Here is a 24703-nt window from a genome sequence, read left to right as displayed (position 1 = left end):
ATGCTGCATAAGAAACATTCTCCAAAGTTCTAGCCACCTATTTCCTACTTTTATTATTAATTTACAAATCCAATTTTGTTAAAAATATAAGACAATTTCAACTCTGTTCATACCAGATCATAACCCATGGAAATCAGGCAGGCTCTGAAATCTTCATGATCCATCAGGCCATTCTTCCTCTGTTGATCAATGCAAGAAACATGAAGGTTGGGGCAAGTTTACACCAGCTCCACAAAGTGGGCAGTTACACCAACATGGAATCAATCCAGTGAGGGGAGTTTCATTTGAAGCATTGCCAGTAAAGTTATTGTTGATTTACAGGACAGGTGAAAATGACACACAACATACCGACATACAATAAGTAAAACAATCCCCAAAGAGAGATGGGTCAAAATAAAAAAAATAAAATAAAAAAGAACCAAAAACAGACAAAGAGAACACACCCAGAAATGAGACGAGCAGAAAGAACTATTTAGTGTCATTAGGCGAAAACTTGTTGAAAAATCACTGTAAATTATTCACTTCTAACAAGTGTACAATCTCTTAACAATTATTTTATAATAAAGGTTCTAAGGAATTATAACAACTTCTAGCTATGGGTTTATAGTAGTGGTTGGTTGATATTTATTTATAATTTTTAAAGAACATAAAAACTAATAGATAAGCCATAATGGCTTCTATAACATCCAAGCAACAATAACTCAAAATACTCTTGCCTTCCTGCCCCCACCCATAACTTCTTTTTCTACTGATGCTAGTAACAGTACTTAAACGCTATCAAACTCAATTTGGCACATGCAGACCCATCCTATGTAAGAGTCTGCAAATGTAGAGCACACGACAGAGCCCCAAAATTAAACACACTGAGTTGATAGCTAAAAAAAAGGAAATGTAAATAAAAATTATAATGATAATTCTGTTGAGAAATGGATTAATATATAACTCTATTATACTAATGGGTATGGTCACCAACTTCCTATTGTCAGAGGAGTTGGCTAAAGTTAAATAGTCAGTGTAAATTAAAACCAAGAAAAGTCATGTTGTTTAAACAAATAAAACAGTTTTATATCCCAAGTTAAACATGAAATGAAAGGTACATTGGAACTTTGCATAAAGTTTTCTGGTGTTTTGTTTTACACACACACACACACACACACAAAATTGGCTAGCTCCTCACACTAATGTGGAATTTCCCCTGGTTGAAGATGATTAACTATAATAATACCCTGCATATAGTAAAAAAATGCCGAATATATATTTGTTGTTGGTATTAATTATAACATACACATGTCAAGTTCCATGCTACATCATGCCTGTCTGTGCTTCTTTTTACTCTTCCAAATGGTGAAGATAAGGGTTTCTGGGTCAGTAGTTTCTCCTGTCCCTTCTCATGTAGAACAAGGCCCGGGCTCCCCACTAAAGCTCCTATTCCATCCTAGGCCTGGTTCTATTTAGCATCTTGTACTTGGTGAGTGTTTAACAAATAGTAGCCTGGAACCAGGCAGAACAAGATGACTACCCTGACAATTATTTCACATGTTCACAAATGGGTGAACTTTTTCTTCAGCATTCAGTTAATATCTACCAGTACCAAGAGGCCATTTAAAACTCTAATAATACCTTTGGTCATTCTGCCACTGTTCAGTTAAATTTATGTTCTTAGAATAGTAGAATGTTATTCTGTCATTTGAATAATAAAGGGAAGTTACATAATCTTTTTCTGGAGTGTGTCACAAGCACATTACATGAGGAGATTTTAATGACCTTGGGTTGAATTAAATATAGTCCAGCCTCAAGGAGGGACATAAGGGAGACAACCTCTGAAAGGTCCATAATGCATGCTAACCTATCTGAAGCACAGGAAGAGTGAGCATCTTCTTTTTTGATCTTTGCAAAAGAAAATGGACCCTGACTTTAAGAAGAAATAGGTCAGAGCTTATGGTAATAATTATCCTTCCCATTATCCTTCAATTCAGTGCCTGGACATAGGAGTTGACTAGATAAATAAAGAATTACCGGCTATCTATTGGACATGCAATATGGGGTAATGGATTAAAGTTGCATTTCTGACTTAAAAGAGAAAGTTCTGGGATTGATTGGGTCTTGCTTCAGACACTTACTACCTGTATGACACTGGGTCACTCCCTTAATCTCTTAAGAGTCTCATTTCTTCATATATTAAATTCAGAAAATTACGCACTCACCTCACAGCATTGTTGTAAGGATCAAAGGAGATGATGTACATGTACATAAAGTGCTTTGACGTAAAGTGTTTATATAAGTGTGAACTATATGCATCTTGGTTCTTATGGACATCTTACAAAAAAAAATTGGTCTTGCCCAAGGTTTTATGAGACACACTAACATACTGGAGAAGCATTGACCTTTTGTATAGGTTTGCTCTGAAAATTTTCTATTAACGCACTATGATTTTATTTAGTTATTTTAAAGAGATAGAGAAAATAAAAACATCAGAGAACAGGATGAATTTATATAAAGTTCCTCACCTTGACAGAATTACTTAGGGAAAATGTAGAATAATATTACAGAGTGGAAGAGAATTGAAATTTACCACCCAGTATTTGTTAAGGTTTAGCCTCCCAAAGACCTAATTTTGTTACAATGAGGTTTAAGTGGGAAAAGCACTAGTCTGCAAGTCAGAAGACTTGGGTTCAAGTGTCCATTCTGACACTTCTTAGCTGTGTGAATTTAGGTGATTCATTAATAATATTTTCCCTAACCATGAACTATTTAAAGATTAAATGAGATCATTAACGTGAAGTACTTCATAACTATATAGTGTTAGAAAATGTCAGTTTTTAATTATTATCCTCAACTCTTAACAAATGCTAACACATAAATTCACTGATATGCATATATGTATATACAAACAAATATATATAAAATACCTATTGTACATGCCAGCAAATAAAAATTTATTTCATGTGTCAGTCTTAGCTAAGCTATGACTTTAAAGAGCATTTTATTTTTTACTACTGTTTCCCCTTTGAAGAGTATGGCGGCTGTTCCGCTTCTCTGTAGTTTTTTTTTCCAAGGCATTAAGGCTTTTGATGAAAACATTATGGGTCATTCTACAGTCAACCCGACTGTGTAACAGCCGGGGGATTATGCTAAGAAAACAGAAAGAGTACTGTACCCTGTCAAAGTGGTTGAAAGATGCTCTGAACTCATTCATTTGTTCCTGGGTAATACCCTTAGCATCTCTGGTAAGGATCTGGGTCTCCACCTCATTAATAGTCCTGGCAATAGTTGTCAACAGCAGTTCCCATCCAACACGAATATGCTACCAGAGAAAATATGAAACTGTTAGTTCTCCTTCATCTATCTAGTACAATCACCCTCGGCCTGTTCTTCCCCATAGCCTTAGAATCAATCCAAATGGAGGAGAGCAGAGCTGGGTAGAAGATTTCATTACATTCCTTCTTCATTTTTTTTACAAAATTGATCACCTATTAATAGGCTCTAAGGCTCTAAGAGGGCAATTTGTCTTCTCTAAACTTTGTCTCACTCTCCAGCACCTGACATGGGGTTCTATATACAGAGGGTGCTTATATGATATTTACTGAATTGAACTAAGCTCTCTACTAAGAAGTTTTCAGGACCCCTCCGTAGAACTGGAGCTCTAATAGTGAGAGATCAGGCAATAGTTTGTACACACGACAAAACCTATTGGAATAGGAGATGGTGACTTTCCCATATTCTATATTTCTTCTGGACAAATCAAACAATCAAAACTGCAAGACAGAATTGCTATCCACATGTTACTTGGATAGTGGCACATTCCTCCTACTGGGAAAAAATCTTAAATCCAGTGATGTCCTTAGGGGAAAAAACATCAACAATAAAAAACACTCAACTTCTCTACTTTCAGAACTTATGTGGAAACAGCCCAGACTAATTTAGGAGGAGGGAGGTATATCAAAGGATAAACTTGAGAAGATGGAATAGAATTTTACTTGCACCATCTACCTCCCAGGAGGTTGTAAGGATCAAATGAAATAATATAAACATAAAGCACTTTGTCAAACATAAAGTGCTATATGGCAGATAAAGTGATATATGGCTATATTCAGTGTACTGAACCTAGAATCAGGAATACCTGAGTTCCAATCCAGTCTCAGATACTTGGTAGCCATAGGTCTCTGGGCAAGTCACTTAAGTTATGCCTACCTCAGTTTCCTTACCTGTAAAATGGGAATAATAATAGCACCTACTTCCTAGGGTTGCTGTGAGGATAAAATGAGATGTGAACCTTGAAGTGCTATATATACATACGCTAGTTATAATTATTATTCTTAATATATAAATTCAACTACTATTATTGTCACAAATTACTTCATGGCTCACATACCTCCATGGTGTAATTAGTGTGCTTGTTGTCAAATACCAGGGCTTCCTGGATAAGCTGATGGTCTCCCTCCAGTTTGTCAATATTATTTTTGTAGTTAATGATGTTATGTTCATATTGCTTTAACTGGTTCATCTGATCTTCCAAAGCCCCAGTAATCTGGATAGAACTGCGGGCAATTTCCTGTTCAATGAATGCAGATGGACAAAGACAAGTGGTCACACAGACACAAACACAAATGAACCCAGGAAAAATTAGTCAACTTTTAGAACCATAGTGTAAAAGTATTATAGAATCTCAGAGTTGGAAAAAAATCTTAAGAGACCATTTGGCACAACCTGTATGTACCAGAATTCTCTCTATAGCACACCTAACATGGTCATCTAGGCTTTGCAAGAAGACTGCCAGTAAGAAGGAACCCAAAATCCAGCCGTCCCTCACCCCTGAGAGAGCCTTTTTCCTCTTGGACCAGTTCTAATTGTTAGAGTTCGCTCTTACATCACGGCTATAAACATGCTCCTTTGTAACTTCCTTCCATTGCGCCCACTTTCTTGGGCTAATTGGAACAAGTTTAATCACTCTTGCCCTATATTCTCCAGGCTCCCTTATTAACTCTCTCCTACCCACCTATCCCACTTTTCAGTTTCCTTTTATATTGTCTTCCTCCTAAAAATGTAAGCTTTTTGAGGGGAGGAGCCATCTCTCTTTCTGCTTATATTTGTATTTCCTGAGCTCAGCACAGTGCCTAGCACAGCAGCCATTTGGTGAATGCTTGCTGCTGCGGTGGCTATCCTGTCCTCTATTCCCCAGCTGCAATTCCCAGTTCCCCCAATTCATCTTCACAGGACATTATCTGAAGGTCTTTCACTATCCCGCTCATTCCTCTCTGGACTTAGAGGAGGCAAAAAAGCAAGGAGAAAAGTTTTTGGTTTTGTTTCTTGTTTTCATCCTGACTCAGTAACAAAAAGAAGGTGGAATGAGGTAGCCTCCTAAATTACAAACAGGGACAAGGCACTTGATAGACCAGGCCTGTACAAGATACAGCCCAGCAAAAGATTTCGGGTGGCCCCCCAAAAATGTAGGGTACCCACCGTGCCCCCTCCTGTTTGTCACATGACCGATGCCAACTAACCATCGTCTCTCTGTCTCTCCACTAACCTACATGCGGCCCAAAGATGCTTAGTCTATTTTAATTATGACCCCTATCTACTGCCAAGCTGTGCAGGTCTGTGACAGACTCTGATTACAGGGCCAAAGTATATTAAGAGTCAGAGATGGAAAGGTGCTTAGAGGCCAGCAAGTCCATTTTACAAATGAAGAAGCAGACCCAGAGAGGTTGAGTGAGCTGCCCATGGTAACACAGCCAATAAACAGCTGAGGCAAGATTTGAAAGAAGATACTTCTGCCTCCAAGCCCACTTTCATATCCATTTGATGGGGGGTGAAAAGGGTTGCAGAAAAACATTAGAGAATAGAAACAATAGGAATGCAGGAATATCCAGTGGAGAGAAGAGGAAGGAAAGACCAGAGTTAAAGCATTTAACTCTTACTGATGTTAGGAATTAAAATATCCCTAACTAGGTACATACAACGTGACCTGAAGAATAAGATGGATGCAGCAATGAGATTACATCTAGAAATACTGCAAGCTTCCTGTAACAGATGTATTTTCCATATTCATTAGATTACTTCTACCTTCAAAAAAAGTTATTTTACCACTAAAAAGACTAGGCAGGGGAAAGAAGTGGGGCAATTATGCTGATAAAGTCCCCTTGTTTGTTCCTTGTAACAAGATGAACCCAGAGACTTAAGTGCTACAAACAGCATTTACAATTTTTCAAAAAATGAGCATTTACTGCTTTGAAAAATTTAGAGTTATTCCTGCTGACAACCAACATAGCCCACACCACAGCCCATCCACATGGTGAATGATATGTTCCTCCATAATCATGATACTAAGTTTAAATTCTAGGCCCCTGTTTAGATAAAATGTTAAGATCCTCTCCAACACCTTGCCAAGTAAACAGATCTCCAAATGACAATCTTTCCTTGCTCTTTCTTTTGTGGGATGCCAGGTAACACTTTCTGGTCAGGACTCCTGCCTATGGAAAGTAGCCACACAAATGACTATAGTCCCACAGATCTGAAAAACAGTCTGAAGCAATTAAAAATGCAAACAGAGAAAGCAGTAGACAATATGCTTCTTATAACACCTCTGGTAGTAATTACTGTCACTTCAAATCCTTTTTTTGGAAGTGTGTTGGTGCATAAATCATAATTCCCCAAGATTACCTGTCATGTATACTGTAGGCATGTATTTTGAATGTACATAATTGCAGACCATCTCCCCCATTAGAACGTAAACTCCTAGAGGGCAAGGACCTTGCTTTTGTCCTCTTTTGTATCTCTGGCGCTCAGCACAGTGTCTGGTAAACAGTAAATGCTTGATGATGATGATGAGAATGAAAAATAAAACTTACCCCTATTATTCTGATGCTGGTAAATGTGAGAAGGAATGACAACCTTTGTCTAAGTCGGTAAAAGTTTTTTAAACTAGTCTGATAGATTTTTTGAAGTTCTCTGAACAATAGCATCTCACTGGATGATTTACCTCCATCTTGTTCTGGATCCATGGTCCAACAGCATTGGCTTGGGCAGCAAACTGGCGCCGAAGTCGCTCATTAGCATGCTGGCGGGCCAGTTCCTCTTGCAGGGATTGATCCCGTACTGGCACTAGCTGTTTCACCTGCCATAGGACACAACAGCAGCAAGTGTTAAAAGGCATCTCTTATACCAATAACGATGAACATATAGATCAGGTGACAATCCCAAGGGGGAGAAGGAGAAGGAAAGGTGAAGAAAAAAGACCAGGGATGGGAGGAGAAAGGAAAACGATAGAAAGAAAGAGTAAAGGCTTGGCAGGACACTGCAAGGAAGAAAGAAAGGAACGAGGTGGCATAAGTGTGTGGCTGGGTCAGAGAAGGTAGAGAAACATAGGACCCACCATCTTTTAACAAGTCAAAGAAACCAAACCTAAAGGAAAAATTATCTCTATCTTCAGAAAAATATGTGTACTTGAAAGCAAATCTTTTAAAGAGTGTGGCTTTGAAAAACACCTCCAAGGACAAGGACAGTAGCTAGGTTTACTGAGGTAGCACACAAGAACATCTCACATCGCTCTTAAGACTACTTTATACAACAATCATGACCTACAAAATCTATGGAGTTACATGGGTAGATTTTTTTTCCTTAGAGATGAGACATCAGCAAAGGGAGATGACTAACTGTGTCATGTTTTTAATTAGGTAACTGCATTTCACCTAAGACTGAGGCACAGATGGCCCAAGTTGTACCATTTATTACTACAATAAAATTTGAGCAGGGCTCCTCTCTAGAGCTTAATGCCTAGCAAACTAAGTATTTCTTTATTTCCTCAAATGAGGTATATCTTTCTAAGGAATTTCCCTCCACTTAAGAGAAGCATTATGATAAAATGGAAATAACACTGAACCCGGAGTCAAGAGACCTGGATTTGTTTCTTGGTTCTGATTTGTGTGATCTTGCAAGTTACTTAATTTCTGTGAGCCTCCATCCCTACACCCATAAAATAAGTATAAAAACAGGGCTGGTTCCATGTTAGAAAAACTGACAGCATAGTTGACTATATCAATAACAAAACTAACAGAAATCACATGATTATCTCAATAGATGCAGAAAAAGCTTTTGACAAAAACACAGCACCCATTCCTATTAAAAACACTAGAGAGCACAGGAATAAATAGGGTTTTCCTTAAAATGATATCTATCTAAAACCATTAGCTAGCATTATATGTAATGGGGATAAGCTAGAAGCATTCCCAATAAGATCGGGGTGAACCAAGGATGCCCATTATCACCACTATTATTCAATATTGTACTAGAAATGTTAGCATTAGCAAGAAGAGAAGAAAAAGAAATCGAAGGAATTAGAATAGGCAATGAAGAAATAAAATAAGTATAAAGGTATTTGTGTTATTTGCCACACAGTGCAGCTATGGGGAAAGTACTCCATAAACCAGAAAGTGCTGTGTAAATACGTTCTCTATTACTGCATTTTAGATTCACATATTTGGGATGCAACATTTGTTTCCTAAAATATACTGCAATTAAGGACTCTAGACGTTGATGCCATAAACGTTATCCATTTTTAAAATTTCTCTGCCTTTACAATGGTACATCATTAACTATCTCGATTAATTCAATATTTGAAACATTTCCCTAACAATACGCACAAGAAAACATAGTCTCTACTTCTTTTCCCCCAAACAAGAAACATTTCTCATAACAATTTCTAAGGTATAGTATTGGAATACATTCTATCTTTGGAAGGAGTGGGTGTGTGTGTGTGTGTGTGTGTGTGTGTACGTACATGAGGGGTCGGGGAAAAGGGAAGGAGATAGGGAGGGAGAGAGAGGGGGACAGAGGGAGACAGGGAAGGAGGTAGAGGAGCAGGGAGAGGGAGGAAGAGATGGATGGAAGGAGAGATGGAGAGAGAGGAAGAGAGGGGAAGGGAGGGAGGGAAAGAGACAGAGAAGAAAAGAAGAAGAAGAAGAAGAAGAGAGAGATATCTGTGACAGCTAGATCATTAGATTTTGACCATAGTGAGAAGTCAGAGGTTCCTAGGCAATCCTCAAGTATATTAGCTATTAACCTTGCCACCATTCTTTTTTTGCTGCTTCCATCGGCCCCCAGCACCTGCCCAGACACTCACCTTATCCCATTTGGCACGAAGTTCATCCATGGTGACTGTGCTATATGGGTTACTTGAGCTGATTCTGATGTTGTAGCTCTGAATAACCTTCTCCACCTCATTCTGAATGGACATGATGGCCTGTCTTTCACCATCTGCTTCGGGCAGTGTTGCTTTGAATTGCTCATGGGCAGTGATTAAACTCTGCAGGGGAGTAGAGAAGGGAAGAAAGCCTGATTTAACTTAGAGTAAGAGACCTTCACATCCTTCAACATTTGATTCTGTACTACTAACCTTTACCCTTGAGGATGTGGGCCAGGGGAGGATTGGGATGGGGGGGGGGAGCTTGACTTTTTTTTTTTAATACTTCTACAATGCCCTGGAGTCAGGAATACCTGAGTCCAAATGCAGCCTCAGACACTTACTAGCTGTTTGACCCTGGGCAAGTCATTTAGCCTTTGTCTGCTTCACTTTCCCATCTATAAAATGGGAGTAATAGCACCTACTTCCCAGGGATACTGTGACAATCAAACGAGATAATAATTGTAAAGTGCTTACTTTAGCACAAGGCATAGTAAACACTACATAATTGTTAGCTATCATCATATACATACAAGTCAAGTTCTTTCAACATGGACATAACTTGGATTCTAAAGCAAAGACCATAATCTAGAATGCACCTAGATGAAGCCAGAAGAGTATAAACTCCTTTGAGGCACAAACTGTTTCCTTTTTACTTTGTATTCTTAGCACCTAGCACAGTATTATCTTGTACACATAGAATGCTTAATAAATAAATATTGAATCACACCCAGAATCTTCAAAAAAGAGATGAATTATCAACTTTGCTTTTCATCACTGGTATAGGTGGCCCAGTGGATAGAGTATTAGGCCTGGAGTTAGGAATTCCTTAGTTCAAATCTGACCTCAGATACTTACTAGCTATGTGACCCTGGGCAAGTCATTTAACCCTATTTGCCTTAGTTTCCTCATCTGTAGAATGAGCTAGAGAAGGACATGGCAAACCATTCCCAGTATCTTGCAAAAACAACAACAACAAACAACAACATCCCCAAAGGAAGTTACGAAGAGTCAGACATGACTGAAACAACTGAACAACAACCTTCTTTGTTCATCCGCATAGATAGGTGGCCCCTTTTGGAGTATAATTTAGCTGTATTTTGTAAGAGTTTTATCTCTCCATTCCACTTACACTGAATTTGTAAACGTGACAATTTAAGAGAAATTCGTCCCAACTCCCAGAAAAAGAAAAGGACACAAAGCTACTTCTTTACACTTTGCCAAACCTATACTTTGGACCCAAAGTACTTGGCAGTAGACCCTTAAGTATAGCTGCACAAAGGTGTTACTGGCGTGTGGATGATAAACCAGCGAGAGGTTAATGCTAACTCTGGATTCTACAACAAAAGAATTATTAGTGCTTAACCTTTTTTTGAATAAAGAAACAACCTTCAACTTCAAACTGGGCTTCTTAAATACACTTAATCACTTGCACAGAAAACATCTATTCCAAAATTAGAAGATTTTAGATTGTCAGCCTGTACTTAAACATAATATATAAGAAAAACCACCAAAACTATTTTGCAACTATCACTATTCAAAGTAATCATTTCATACAAAAAATGTACTTTGCATTTAAATAGCTTTCTACTTTTACCCAAGTCTAAACCTTCTTGGATATTTCTCTGCATGGGAGCTTAAATTAGACCACAGCCTGACAAATCCTAGTCTCCATGGCACCTGAAAATTGAATCATGAAGCCTAGGATTTTGGCACCTTTCTACCCACACTGCAGAGAAGTACACTAGGTTTTTCTCCACTTAAGTGTATGTGAGCTTTATCATCCCGGTAATCTGAAAGAAAGTCCACAGCATCAGACAACACAACTTGGTGTGGATGCAGTGGAGACAAACCTGGGATTAGGCTTTTTAGTGGCCACCACATCTGTTCGGGTTGGGGTTGTGCTACCTGAGCTCACTGAAAAGGAAAGGTAGAAAAAGACAGAGTAGGAGTGGGGAAGGAAGGGACTGTTGGCTACCGGGGCTTTAAATTGTTGTCTATAACCTAAGATGTACTCTTATCAGAAGTGTTTTGTTCTCTCCTCAAGATTTTTCTGAGCATTATTCAAGACTTTTCATTCAGGCTTAATTTGGATTAAGAGCTAAGATTAAGAAAAAAATGTCCTAAGGTAAAAGATTGCCTCAATCTATTCTCCCCTCTCCTCTCATTTCAATTTTTATTTCTGTAAAAACTAACACAATTTACTTGCCTCCTAGGTCCAATTTATAATTTTCAAGCCCTGAGCTAGAATCTAAACATTTAGCATTTCTTTTATACTTTATGAAATGTTCAGTGACACTGAGAGTAAAACAAGTTATTTTCCTTTCTATTTATTCTATTTATAAATTACGGTGTATTTGTAAAACATGGATAGCATCCCGAAATGGTTTAGGCCTTGATGTTTTAGAGCAAACTCCTCATGTATGCTGTCAGGGCTTTTAAGAGCACCTGCTGACAAATCCTAAGGCTCAATTCTACAGTTTACTTGGCATTATTTGGTCACTGACCATTGGGCAAGTCTTTTAACCTTCCTGTTCCTCAGTTTCCTCATTTCTAAAATGAGGAGTTTGTACTAGATTATCTTTAAGAACTCTCTAACTCTGAATCCCAAGAATCACTGGAAATTGCAGATGGAGCATGAGGAGAAGCACAAGCTTGTGAAATTCCTCAACTACTGTTATATCCAGCTACAAAACTATCTGATCCTCAAGATTAACATGAAGATTGAATTTTTAAGCTGATTTTCCTTCTCAAAGAAAAAAAGTATTTTGAGGGAGCTACTTTTAAAATGTTTGAAATGTAATTTTTACAATGCTTTGTCTATGGAATCAATCAACTATTTGTCTTGTTTCGTTTTTTTTTTAACTGTGTACTTTTCTTTGAGGCAATAGCAAAATTTTACAAATGGCCCACTTCTTTAAATCTTAGTCATTACCAGTGAAATAAGTGCACCATATACAGTGATGTCTCAGCTGCCAACAAAACGCATGCCTTTTTGTCTATCACACTAAGATTTCTAATGCAAAATTGTGTATTCACGGGCACAGCTTCCTATGTATTCCTCCTTAGAATTTTCTACTTTCTAATTGTCCTCATGGTCAAGGCAAATAACATTCAAATATTTTATAAGATAAGGTAATCTGTGGTTCAAATAAATACATTATAGTAATAGTCACTAAGTGCCTACTATATGCAAAACACCACACTAGGTGCCAAGAAGACAGATAGTCTGGACTTTCCAGGTAAGTGGCACTCATTTCAGTAGAATCAGCCTAAATAGGTCATATTTTTCCCAGTGTGATCGGGAGTGTCTTCTGAAGCTCAGTTACCTGAATTTCCTCAATACTGTGGACAATAAACATGTCCTGAAGATCTTCCATAGCACCTTCCATCCAGTTGTTGAAGGGGGCAGCTCTCTTGGCAAACTCCAGATGAAGCTGATCAATGGTTTCCAGCAATTTCTCAGTCCTCTGTACATATAAGAAAGGATATTTAACACTGGTGACATCATCGCAAATTCTTTGGAAATACAAAAACTCTTCATAAAATAAAAAATTTCTTGATTTAACTGAGAAGCACTTTAATATAGCAAACTCATTGCTATCTGGTAACAGGAACTCTCTGTTAGCCAATAATATGCAGAGTGCATTAACTGATGCTCAGAGGTGTTGCAAGATGCTAAAGTGCTTTCCAAGTTAAAGATTAAATTATGTTCACTGTAATTGCAGTGTTAAGTGTGTTTTAGCTAAATGTATTATCATATATTTATATGTGCTATAATAGTTAAGTGCATTTTATTATGTTAATTCTTTTCAAATGGCAATCATCTATGGTATCCATAATAGTTCACTTTCAACTAGGATTTAGTGAGACTATTCTTCTCCCCAAACATGCTGGCTAGCAGACCATGCTGCATCATCCCTAATTTATAAATGCAAGCAGAGGTGCAAAATTAAGTGACTAACCTGAGGTCACCCAGTTGAGGAACTAATAAGAGGAGGAATGAAAACTGGAGCTCTTTTTTTTTTTTTTTTTTTTTTTTGCTTTTTTTGGTGAGGCAATCGGTGTTAAGTGGACTTGCCCAGGGTCACACAGCTAGTAAGTGTCAAGTGTTTGAGACTGGATTTGAACTCAGGTCCTCCTTGACTCCAAGGCCAGAGCTCTATCCACTGCACCACCTAGGTACCCCTGAAAACTGCAGCTCTGAACCCCCCCATCTAGTGTACAGTTTGGAGGGGTTATTCTGCCTTTTAGGTCATAGGAAGAAGCTACTATTCAGGTACATCCAATCCATACATATTTATTTCTTTATTACTTTAAAGATTCTGCAGGGTTTTGATTGGCAAAGAGAGCATTACTATGAATACTATAGATTTCTCTTAAGTGTCTCATAATGGATGAAGTGGGGAAAGAGATAGAGTAAAGTTGGAAGGATCTAATGTAACATAAACCCTCCACATTTGGATTCAATATTTCTCCCATTCTGAACCATTTTAACCTATTAATTTTATGTGCATAAGCCTCACTGTTCTTTAATACACCTTGAAAGAGGAAACAAAATAGTCCCTTTGCTTTTAGGAGAGTTGAAGTCACCATTTTAAGTTTCATAAGAGTCAAGATTAGAAAATTGAAATACTTCTTTTTTTATGTACAAAGGGAAATCTGTAAAATTCTGCCAAATATTTATTATGACACACTGACATCCTATTGGGTATCACGTATTGGTGACCAAATTCACCCAAATTCTGCTTTATAACAGTTTACTTAAGTTGCATTTTTTTCCATTGTTATTTTTCACCTCTTGTTGGGTTTCCATACAGTTTAATCTCAACTAAACATTCTTTCTGGGAAATCAAGTTTTGGAATTTCTTGGCATCCAATGACATTCTATCATAATTCATGGGAATATGAGATATTTTTATTGTAATTATGTACTACTGATAAAGATATGCATTAAATGTTCAAAATGTCAACTTATTTGTCCCAATTCTAGCCTTGTTTTTCCTAATTTTGCACCTCTTTCATATGGAATCTTTTTTGGTGGCTCCACCCACCATGCTGGCCTACAACAATTACAGTTTAGCACTATGAATACTATAAAGCTGCAAAAAACAGTGGAGGAAAGGAAAGATTCTCTGCTGAGAGAATTTCCAAAGCCTTACCTCTAGGGCCTCTCTCCTTTTTTGAGTAAGTGTTCCCAATCTGTCCCATTGATCACAGATCTTCTGGCATCGGTCATTGACACTTGCAGCATCATGATAATCCAGTTCACTGAGACAAAGTAGAAATAAATGTTTATCATTCTTATGACAATGGGCTAAAATTGTACATAGGCCAACAACTCAAATACACAAAGATTAGAAACCAAAGATGTTCCTGACACAGACAATTGCTATTCAATTTCAGATTTTTTTATCACTACCTCTATCATATCATCATTACCCTTTGATAAATGTAGAAAAGAACCTAAAAAAAATTCTGACTAATGGCTTTATAATACCTCTGTATCTATTCTAAACATAGTATTTGTGGTTTTGTGAGAAATATGGTCTGTACTTAGTATTTTTGCTTAAGTCTACCACTCTCTTAGTTCTATAGGTCAGGCCTCTGGAGATGATTATTTTTAAAGAAGATCTGGCAGTGAAACTGTGACAAATCCAACTCTCTGACCTGGAGGACAGTCCCTAGAATTCTGCTGACATCAAAAGAAGCTGAGTGGGAATAGCTTTCATTGCACTGTGTCCTTGGCTTGTCTCAAAAGATGCTCTACTTAGCCACTAGGAATGGAATACCACATGGACAAGAGGGGCTCCCTAATATTCGAGTGGCCTACCCCATATGGACAAAGCAAAACTCTTTTCCCTTAGAGACAAATGACATGGGCAGCTTTACTTGATGCCGCCAGTGAGAAAAACAACCACAAAAATTTCCAGGAAATATCTATTTCCACTTCACAGAAAATAGTTGTACAGGTTGCATGGGCTCTTCGTAAAATTAAGTGATTTAATGCTAAAGTTCATTGAAAAATATAAGTGCTGCTGACAGATTTTTTAACATGAATTTCCCAGAAGTTAAAGGCTAGTTTAGCTGCATAAAATCCATACCCGTGCATACTCCATTTCCATTTCAGTTAAATGGACACATTCATGGAATCGACAAGTTGGAATGGACTCTGAAAGTTCAACTAGCCTATCCTTCTATCTTTAATATGCCATTAAAAACTAGATATACGTTCATCTCTGGAATGATTCCTAAGAGACTACATAATCCATCAATAACCTATTCCAGTGCTGGACAACTATAAGGAAATTCCTTATCTCTTAAATTCCTTTCAGTCTAGCTTAAGTTTGTATCCTCTCATCCTGATTAAATAGCATTTTGTTTCTGTTATTTAAACAATAATATTTCTCTTTCTTCTCTCTCTCTCCCTTTTCCTCTCTCCCCCCCCACCCTTTTTCTTACTAACTCAACTTACAACTTCCACCTAATCAATGAAAAATTAAACCTGGGATGAATATATAAATACATAATATCAATTTTGTACTTGGCATTTATATTTCAACTTAGGTGGAAGAATGTGGAAGTTGTTTGTTTTTTCTTCCAGTTTGTATGCATCAGGAATTGCTCAAGACCATCAACTCATTATTGGTCAAAAGGAAAGAAGTAGAATTTATAATAATGAAATAAAAATAAGATTTAAATGCCATACAAACATCTCTTGATTATCTATACTAATGAGGATTGAGATCGCACAAAGACTGAAATATACAAATTACTTTAAAACTTTAGTCGAAGTTGAAACCTAATCAAAACTTTTTATTAGCTTTTTAAAAAGCAGCAAAATGGGGTGACTTGAATTTCTTCTTTTCTTTCCCCTGTTTTAAAGTAGATTAAATAAGAAATAATATGACCCAAAGATGAAAAGACAAGGGAGAAGGAGAAACAAAGGCCCTAGATAAGTTGACAGATTAAATAATAAGCCTATAAAGAATCACGAATTAACTGTATTTTATTCAGTGTTTACTGAAGGTAAGGGAAACACATTGAAGGAAAAAAAAAACAACTTGTGTCAGGGAAAATCTGAATAACACTTTAACCAGTATACTTTATTAGAGAGTGCAAAAATTGCAGTTTTAAAAATGCTACTGGTTCAACAATAGTTAGGCTGAAGCTTCCAAAGAAGCTGAACTAAGATATCCTTTTTGATCAGGAGATTACATCTAGGACTTACAGATATCTCAAGGGTAGGGATATAGTGGCATTAGTCTTCCTTTTAAAACCATCCCTGGGTTCACTAGCAGAATAACAAAAACATGACAATGGGATAGAATTCATTTTATGATATCGTGAGATTGAGAGTCATGGTGTTTTTTCCCTATCATAAGTCAGATAACTTTCTTTTTGGAGCAATACGATGTTTAATCTTCCTCAGTCTCAATTGTGACTAAGAGTTCTATTCACAACTCCTCAAGATTCACCTCCTGGCAATAAAGTCAACTGTGCTAGGAGCCATGGTTGGTGAGATAGTGATGCATGAGAGCACACTACCAGAGGTGAAGATGAATATTAGTTAAAGTCAGTTCATTTAAACACACACACACACACACACACAAGTGTGTGCAATCACCTCCTGCTGCAGAATTCCCCAGCTTGACTCTCTTGCTAAATTTAGGCCAGGAAGAGAGGGGAAGGTCTCCCCTGCTGGACTCTGGCTAATCTACTTGAGAAGCTATCTGTGGAATTCTTACATTGTACCTACGACATGATCGGATTCACTGGAAAGAGTTTATCAGCTAAATGTCAGCAGCTGCACGCCCTGAAATAGAACATACTTCAGCTCCTGGGCAATGGCAGCAATCTGTTCCACCCGGTCCTGGTGAGCTGCCAAGTCACTCTCAAAAGCCTCATGTTTCTTCAACAAAGCGCGGACTTCAGTCAGAGAAGCAGACTCATAATCCTTCTGTAGCAAGATCTGTTCCTTGCCTGAAAAGGTTGTGGTAAGGGATTATTAATACTCGGAGTTCACGTGTCAGCCCGTTCATAGCTGCAGAGGGCCCTGTGAGCACCATACCTCCAAAGAACCAAGAGAAGGAGGAAGAATGATGACCATAATACAGAGGGGTCTGTACCTATTTCAATTGAAACTTGGGACATCACTCAGATTAATGCTTTCCCAGGAGCTTTCACTTTCTGATAACTAATGTCTATATACGGGGTGGAGGGCGGTGGGAGGGAAGAACAATTTGGCATGCATAAATTTGCATACATTGATACATCGATTCGTTTAGGATGTAACCTAACTTCCTAGGACAGTGCTTAGCAACTTAGTGATGTCTATCTAGCTCAGTGTCACTCTACCCATGATAAGTAGACATGATATTTTGTCCCTCATCCATTTGTCCTACCCTTTCCATAGTCTCGTCTTGATTTATTTCTATAATTCCCATGAATGTATGTGTTCAGAGAAGAGAGAGATTTTTGTTCCTAGAACTGAACCTATCTCTCTCCCTATGAATACTTCCTAAATCTTGAGAATTTGGCATAATCATCTCCTTGACCCAAACTTAATTGCAGTCAGCTTGCCCCAGGGAAATTCCATTCTTCTTTCTAGAGAGCAATTAAAACTGAATGAATTTTTTAAAAGCCAAGGAAGGAAGAGGGGGAGGCTAGGAAAAAACTATTTTTCATAACAAGAGATTATTAGTGAATGAAAAGGAACACAAAGAATTGTGAGAAAAGTAGGAGTAAGGTCCTCTCTAGGGCAGCTAGGTGGCGCAGTGGATAGAGTGCCAGCCTGGAGTCAGGGAAATTCTTCCTGAGTTCAAATCTGGTCTCAGACACTGATCCTGGGCAAGTCACTTAATTCTGTTTGCCTCAGTTTCCTCATCTGTCAAATGAGCTGAAGAAGGAAATGGCAAATCACTCCACTGTCTTTGCCAAGAAAACCCTAAATGACCTTGCAAAGAATCAGACACAACTGAACAACAGTTTCCTATTTTCCAATTTCAAAAGGAAAGGCTGCATCTTCAGTATTACACAGAAGAAGTATGGTAGACAGGCGAAGTTCACTGGACTAGGAGTTTAGGACCTAAACTGGAGTTAGTTGTTAGCTGTGTGCCTTTGAGGAAATCACTTTACCTTTCAGTCTCAAGTTTCACTCCAAAAAATGGGGATAATAATGTCTACAGTCCCTACCACAAATGGTTATCGTGAGGATCAAAGGAGATAAAAGTATATAAAAAGATTTTACAGACTATGAAACACTATGTGTATGCAAGTTATTATCACTACTTAGCACACACATTAGATGATTATAAAATGCCAAACACTTAACTACCACCCCTATGGAAATATGTTCAGGATCACCTTAATTCCAGAATGCACACCTAACTCTCCTAGTCTTTCTCTACAATGCCTCAGAAACCTCTTTACCCTGTAAGCTCACTCCACCCCTGGAATCGACCCCTGGACTCCATACATTGGAAGTATCCTCCACTCCTGTAGCTCTCCCTCTGATTGACTTGTTCCTCCCAGAACCCCCATTTTAAGAAGGATGATGCCCCTGCTGCATCAACAGCTTCATCAACACCCAACCTCCATTTCAGCTTCCTCTGAGGACTTGTCTTCCCAATTAGAACGTAAGTCCCTTGAGGGCAAGGACTATTTATTTTTGTATTTCCAGCTATTAGCACAATGTCTGGCACACAGTAAAGGCTTCTTAATAAATGCTTGTTGACTTGACTAAATATACCCTGAAGTCTAAAGGAAATTAGAATGAATCTGAAATGAAGTAGCAGAATTAGAAGAATGAAATGAGTCTAGCCATGTCCTTGCTTTGTTGGCTACTTTTTAAAATGGGAAATTGTATTTCGTATGGAATTCAACAAACTTTCTACTGGCAGATACTTAGCCAGACGATATTACCTATTACAACTAAAACGGTGTTGGGTACAGCATGGGCAATAAAAAATGCAATGAAGAGTATAAGCATCTCATTTAAATTCAAGAGAGCTCAATAAAAGGAGATATGGGTTATGAACCTCAAGCGAAAGTGGCACCAATAACTGTAGAAAAGAACTAACTAAGATTGACTGAATGGACCAATAGCTATTAGCTGAATCATAAAATGAATCTACTCATAAACCTTCTGAAGTAATTCCATTCAGATGCATGAAAACAAAGAGGTGAAGGTATTTTCCCCAAGGTCACACAAGTCAATGGCATTTCCAACTCTTTGGATCACAGCTCAGTTCTAAGTAACCTCTCCCACGTAATTTGAGCTGCTTACCATATGCCCAAGATTCATGAGTTGAGGCTTTCTGCCTAAATTTCTCAGCCAGATGTTCCAGACGTTCCAGTCTCCTTATCTCATTTAACAACCATTCCTCATAACCCTTCTCAGCCTGTTCTAGCCTCTGCCAAGCACCAGCAATATCCTAGAAGAAATTTGGGAATAAAGAAAAGTTACAGATCATTTTCATCTTTGTATTTTAGCCTTCAAAAAAATCCTATAATGCATGTTTGATGATGGCTTGTTTTTTCCCCAAATGATTACTGAATTTTTTTTTGAAGTACGATTACCAAATATCTTCAGTGACTTACAAAATGCTTTATTTAACCAAAATGCAGTCATCAACTAACAAATATCTAATACCCTTCTGAAACAAGGCAGAAAAAACCCAGAAGTTTAGTTTTTAATTTGAAGAAGATAAAGTTCCAAACTATCACACCCAAGAAAGCAGTTTGTATCACCTCATAAGGAGAAAGAGCTAAAAGCACCAGAATCATCTGACAATCAGCAATCACTCAAAACTAACTGCTAATAGTTAAGAAATGGAAGTTGCCAAGCAGAGTACTCCATCAGAGGGGAGTCCCAAGTTAAGCATCTTTAAAGCAAGTGAGTGTCCCTCGAAGAAAACGGAGGTGTAATTTACGTACTGAAACCATTTTGCCTTCTGATGGCATGAAGGCCGGTCTGTTACTGATCCTTAGCTTAGTCTGCAAGGTGTTGAAGTTAATCTCCAGCTGGCACTTCTCTTGGACTTTGGGGGGTTTGTGCTTCCGACGATAATCTCGGAAGTCCTCTAGCTTCTTCTGCATAGCTTGCATTGTCTTCTCCGGGGTCCGATTCTCTAGCCAGGGGATTGTGCGACGAATCCATTCCAAAAGCTGTTCCCAAAGTAAAAAATAATTTTCAGAAGGAAAAAGAAAATCCTTTCTCCAAAAACACTAAATTCCAAATCTAAAATATGGAATCTTATCATTTGATATATAAACATAATAATAATAATAGCTAATATTTATATAGTGCTTTAAGGTTTGCAAAGACCTACATACTAGATATTTAGTCTTATTGACTAAAAGAAAAAAAAAGAGGTGGAGGACGAAGTACCCATTGGCTATAGCATGAATGAAGTTCTCTAAATTTCTTATCTAGTCTCTCTATATTATTATAGCAAAATCCACCCATAACTCTTGGTAATCACCTACCACCTTTGCCTGGGCAATAGAGAATTTGAGGTATCAAAGCAAGCCACGTGTTACAAATGTGACATTTACAGTAAACTCAGGAACCAGACAATAGCAGACAAATGCTGGATGGAGTTTCCAAATAAAAATCCTCACATGGTAAGAGTGCAATTCCATGTAAATTGGCAAAAGGTCAGGCTTAATTCAAATTATCATCTGGGATTTGCTCTTCAAATGGGCCCATACTTATAATGAAGTCATTTACCAGAAAGAAGTGGAAGTACACCCCTGAGACTAATTCTACTCTGAAATACATATCATCAATCTATTCAGCTTGGGAAAAAAATCTATAGGGTCTGAGTCTAAGTATGATGGGGAATTTCTGAATATAAAGTACACATTATACCTTGCAAATTAAAATTGAGGTTTTAGAAGTGAATTGCAGAAAGCATCACTCATAAATTACCTTTATGCCTACCTATTCAGAGGATGACAACAAATTAAATTTAAAAGGATATTTCCTTAAGAGTGATGCACATATATTTCATGCAGTTGAAGTGAAATAAAAAATAAGAAGAGACATGGTAGAGAGAGAAAAGGACCAAAGGGTTTAGGCCCAGCCTAAGGTTGGGCCAGAACCATTAGATTAGACATCTAATCAGTTGTCAACACACACACATAACACTATTACATTAGACTGACCTGATGTAGATTATCTGAGGTGATGTTAACTTATGTCATGGAATGCATGCAATTTCCTCTAGCACTGACTAGGCTTGGAGTGTGTAATTCAATGCTAAAATTATTTTCCATCTTCAATTGATGGCATATCACTAGTGTTTACCTTGGAGGTAATCTAGATATATAAACCTCTTTTCTCCTACCTCAACTTAGAGAAAAATGGTATCTTTAAGGAAGTTAAGCCTCTTCAATCTGTGAGAGAAGGGCTATTTTTTTTTACAACCCTAGTTTTAAGGAAAGGAGATTTAACATATTCTATTCTAAACAGGATTCTAGCTAGAGTAATGACCAGGCCCTATTCAAACATTTGGCAAAGACTCTTGAACGCTATCGTACCTCTAGTTTTATATATGGACAATGGATGGAACTTCCTTCACCCAGTAGGCTAGACAAATTTCCATGATGTCAAGCAGTGGACAGTGCTTCAGGGGAGCAGCATGGCTCCTCAGCACAGATGAAATTGTAGGGGTGGAGCCCATGAGTGCCTTGGCATCTAGTAGAAGCTACCCTACCATTAGTGTTCTACCACCCCTAGAGGTTGTAAATCCCATCACAGCTAAGAATATAATCAAATACCACTCTCATAACCCCTAATGAGCACAACTTAGGATTGTCTGAAATCTCTCTCCAATGACATATTACCAATAATTGTATAAGAATTAGCAGCCTCCAAGATCCATGTCTATTCCTACATTTTACTCCACCTGCGATGCAAAAATACAAAAATAAAACACTGGGAATCAATTTATCACCATCTGGGCCTCATTATCTTTATTAAGTGTCGACAGCATTGTAGTTCACCAGTCTTTCTTTACCTCACTTGCTAGCCTCTCATATTCTTCCATCAGTTTCTCATTCTCTTGATTCACAGCAAGAACCTTACATATCCTGTTAGCTGCTGTCTCGGCCTGTAAAACACAATAAGTAAACAGGACAGCTCTATTGATACTGATGTGCAGATACAAACTGAATGTAGTAGGGAATGGGTGGTAATGAGGGGAAATGAAGTTGCTGCCAATGGAGCAGATCATGTGTGTTAGTTTAGGGAACAATAAGATAGAAAACAATAAGATCTGAATACTGTAGGTAACTTTACACCTAAACTACAGTTTTTATATAGACTTAAATGGCAAGCCAAGTAGGTTAGAGTAAAAACAACATATTTTTAAAACATCAGGCAAGTTAGTACCTAGGGGCAAGGGAGAGGAAGAGGAGGGTCCTCCCATGAAACCATCCAAGGACACTATGATCTCAGGCTCTTTAATATCTATTTTCCAACTGCCTTGACTTTAAGATTGTAAGAAGGCTACTGAACAAAAAAGCACATCTGTTCTTCCTCTGATAAGAATACTTTGAATTTATGAGAAATTATTATTCATAGGGCTCAAAGTGTATTACCAATGTTGGGCTTTTTTTTTCTCACAAGAGTTTGCCCAAAGTAGAAGTTTTTCTTTTATGAAAAGGAAGCTGAGGTGATGTGCTATATACAGTAACTTTTACCATGATCATATATTGAGTCAACTGGAGATGTTTAAATATTCAGGCTTCCAAGCCCACATCCTACTCCAATCAATGCCTCACCACATAATCCCTAAACTGTGCCACTTTTTTGTTTCCAAGTTTGAAGTGGCCCTAAGGAACATGCAGGTTCCTGGATGCAAGAAACAAGACATGCTTTATCTACCCGAATCTGTCCATCTGGCAGGATTCTCCAAGAGCAGATTCATATAAGTAGCAAGAAGTACTGATGAGTAAATAAGAAGAAAGCCAAGGGACACTACCAGAACATCACGCGGAATAGAAATATTTCTGAAGTCAAAATGACCTAAGAAAGGGTTATTCTTTTTAAAGAAAAGTCCTCTTTAAATTAGAAATATTAAAGATGTTAGAATAAATCATTCAACATTGGCAGGTTTGTAGACAGAAAGGATGAAGGGCCCTTAAAAGGGCACTTATTTCTCCATTTCAAATATTCCCTTCACTGCTAACTGGATGTGGCAGAATTGTCATGCCACCTATATTTTTAATTTGTAAGAAATGAGAGAAACATCTCAAAATAAGAGATATGTAAAAACATTTTGGAACTATTAGAGTATTCAATCATTATGCTTGCCAATGTTAAATTTTGTTGTTGTTGTTGTGGATTTTTTTTTTTTGGATTTTTTTTTCCAAAATGTTTGACTCAGGTAAGATGTGAAGCACAACAAACATACACTTACAGAACACACAATCAAAAAAAAATCAAGCCAAAAAACAGCATAGCAACCCAGATGAGTCAAGTGTTGATACCTGCTCTGCTCCAGCAAAAGCATGGTAGAAGCAGGAAACATAAGTCATGATAGCTCTTTCATCAGGTTTGGGAGTATTCACAATGTCTGAAGGCGAGGAAAGAAAAAGAAAAAAAAACAAAACAAAACACAAGCACACACAAACACAAAATGAAGAGTGAAAACCAAAGTAAACAAAAGGAAGAACAGAATGGGATATTCATTGACCTGATGACTTTTCTGTGTGTTGCATGGGCATCTGCCCCCAACCCTGAGCTTCATGGAGAATATAGAAAACTGGAATAAATCCCATATTAGATTTATTGGAACAAACATTAAAAATAAAAATAGACAAAAATTCTGAAAGCAAATCAAACCAAGAGTCTGTCTCTTTCCCAGTCTTCTTGTGTTTTAAAAAAAAGTTTGATTATTCAGTTAAGTAAGGTGAGAACTCACTTTATTGTTCATTAGACATGCTCTAGGTGGCGCAGTGAATAGAGTACTGGGCCTGGAGTCAGGAAGACATCATCCTGAGTTCAAATCTGGCTTCAGATTCTTACTAGCTGTGTGACCTTCACCAAGTCACTTAACCCTGTTTGCCTTAGTTTCCTCATCTGTCAAATGAGCTAGAGAAGGAAATGGCAAACCATTCCAGTATCTTCTCCAAGATAACCCCAAAATGGAGTGAAGAAGAATAGAACATGACTGAAATGACTAAACAATGAGACATTATAATTATTTTCAATGAGCAGTCAAGCCCACATGTATTTGCCTTTTAAACTGGTTAGGCCAGATGAAAATGCAAGGGCTTCTGGTTTTCTCTGAGGAGCATATCAACAAACTGGATGCCGGCAATATTTGTAATGAGATTTACTGTTTTATCTTTGCACCCCTGTCACTATTTGGTTTTCTGCCTTGAAATCTGAATTTGACTGTGCATGGGCTCAGAGTCACTAGTAGTAACTGTGTTTACTTACCAGGTCATTTAAAAATTGCCAATAGTAATACAAATCGAACAAGAAAGGTATACAACTCATACACTTGCTAT

General features: G+C 37.7%; 1 protein-coding gene across 2 annotated transcripts in view; it reads right to left on the bottom strand.

Moving 5' to 3' along the window:
• LOC114049803 (alpha-actinin-2) overlaps nt 1-24703 on the bottom strand; it is a 95166-nt gene that overhangs the window by 5858 nt on the left and 64605 nt on the right. Inside the window, exons 8-19 of one of the 2 annotated variants that reach the window (XM_027871210.1) lie at nt 23678-23763; nt 22204-22296; nt 20117-20347; nt 19467-19614; nt 17011-17161; nt 14341-14449; nt 12508-12648; nt 9119-9301; nt 6980-7114; nt 4373-4552; nt 3158-3304; nt 114-179 (exon numbers count right to left, since the gene is read on the bottom strand). In XM_027871210.1, the coding sequence (XP_027727011.1) occupies nt 114-179; nt 3158-3304; nt 4373-4552; nt 6980-7114; nt 9119-9301; nt 12508-12648; nt 14341-14449; nt 17011-17161; nt 19467-19614; nt 20117-20347; nt 22204-22296; nt 23678-23763 (1670 nt within the window). The remainder of the gene's footprint in view (nt 1-113; nt 180-3157; nt 3305-4372; nt 4553-6979; nt 7115-9118; nt 9302-12507; nt 12649-14340; nt 14450-17010; nt 17162-19466; nt 19615-20116; nt 20348-22203; nt 22297-23677; nt 23764-24703) is intronic. The other variant, XM_027871211.1, reaches the window with a different exon arrangement.

The sequence above is a fragment of the Vombatus ursinus genome, unplaced genomic scaffold, assembly GCF_900497805.2.
Source record: "Vombatus ursinus unplaced genomic scaffold, bare-nosed wombat genome assembly UNPS02014798.1, whole genome shotgun sequence".
NCBI lineage: Eukaryota > Metazoa > Chordata > Mammalia > Diprotodontia > Vombatidae > Vombatus > Vombatus ursinus.
This window is presented reverse-complemented; position numbering and strand designations above follow the sequence as displayed.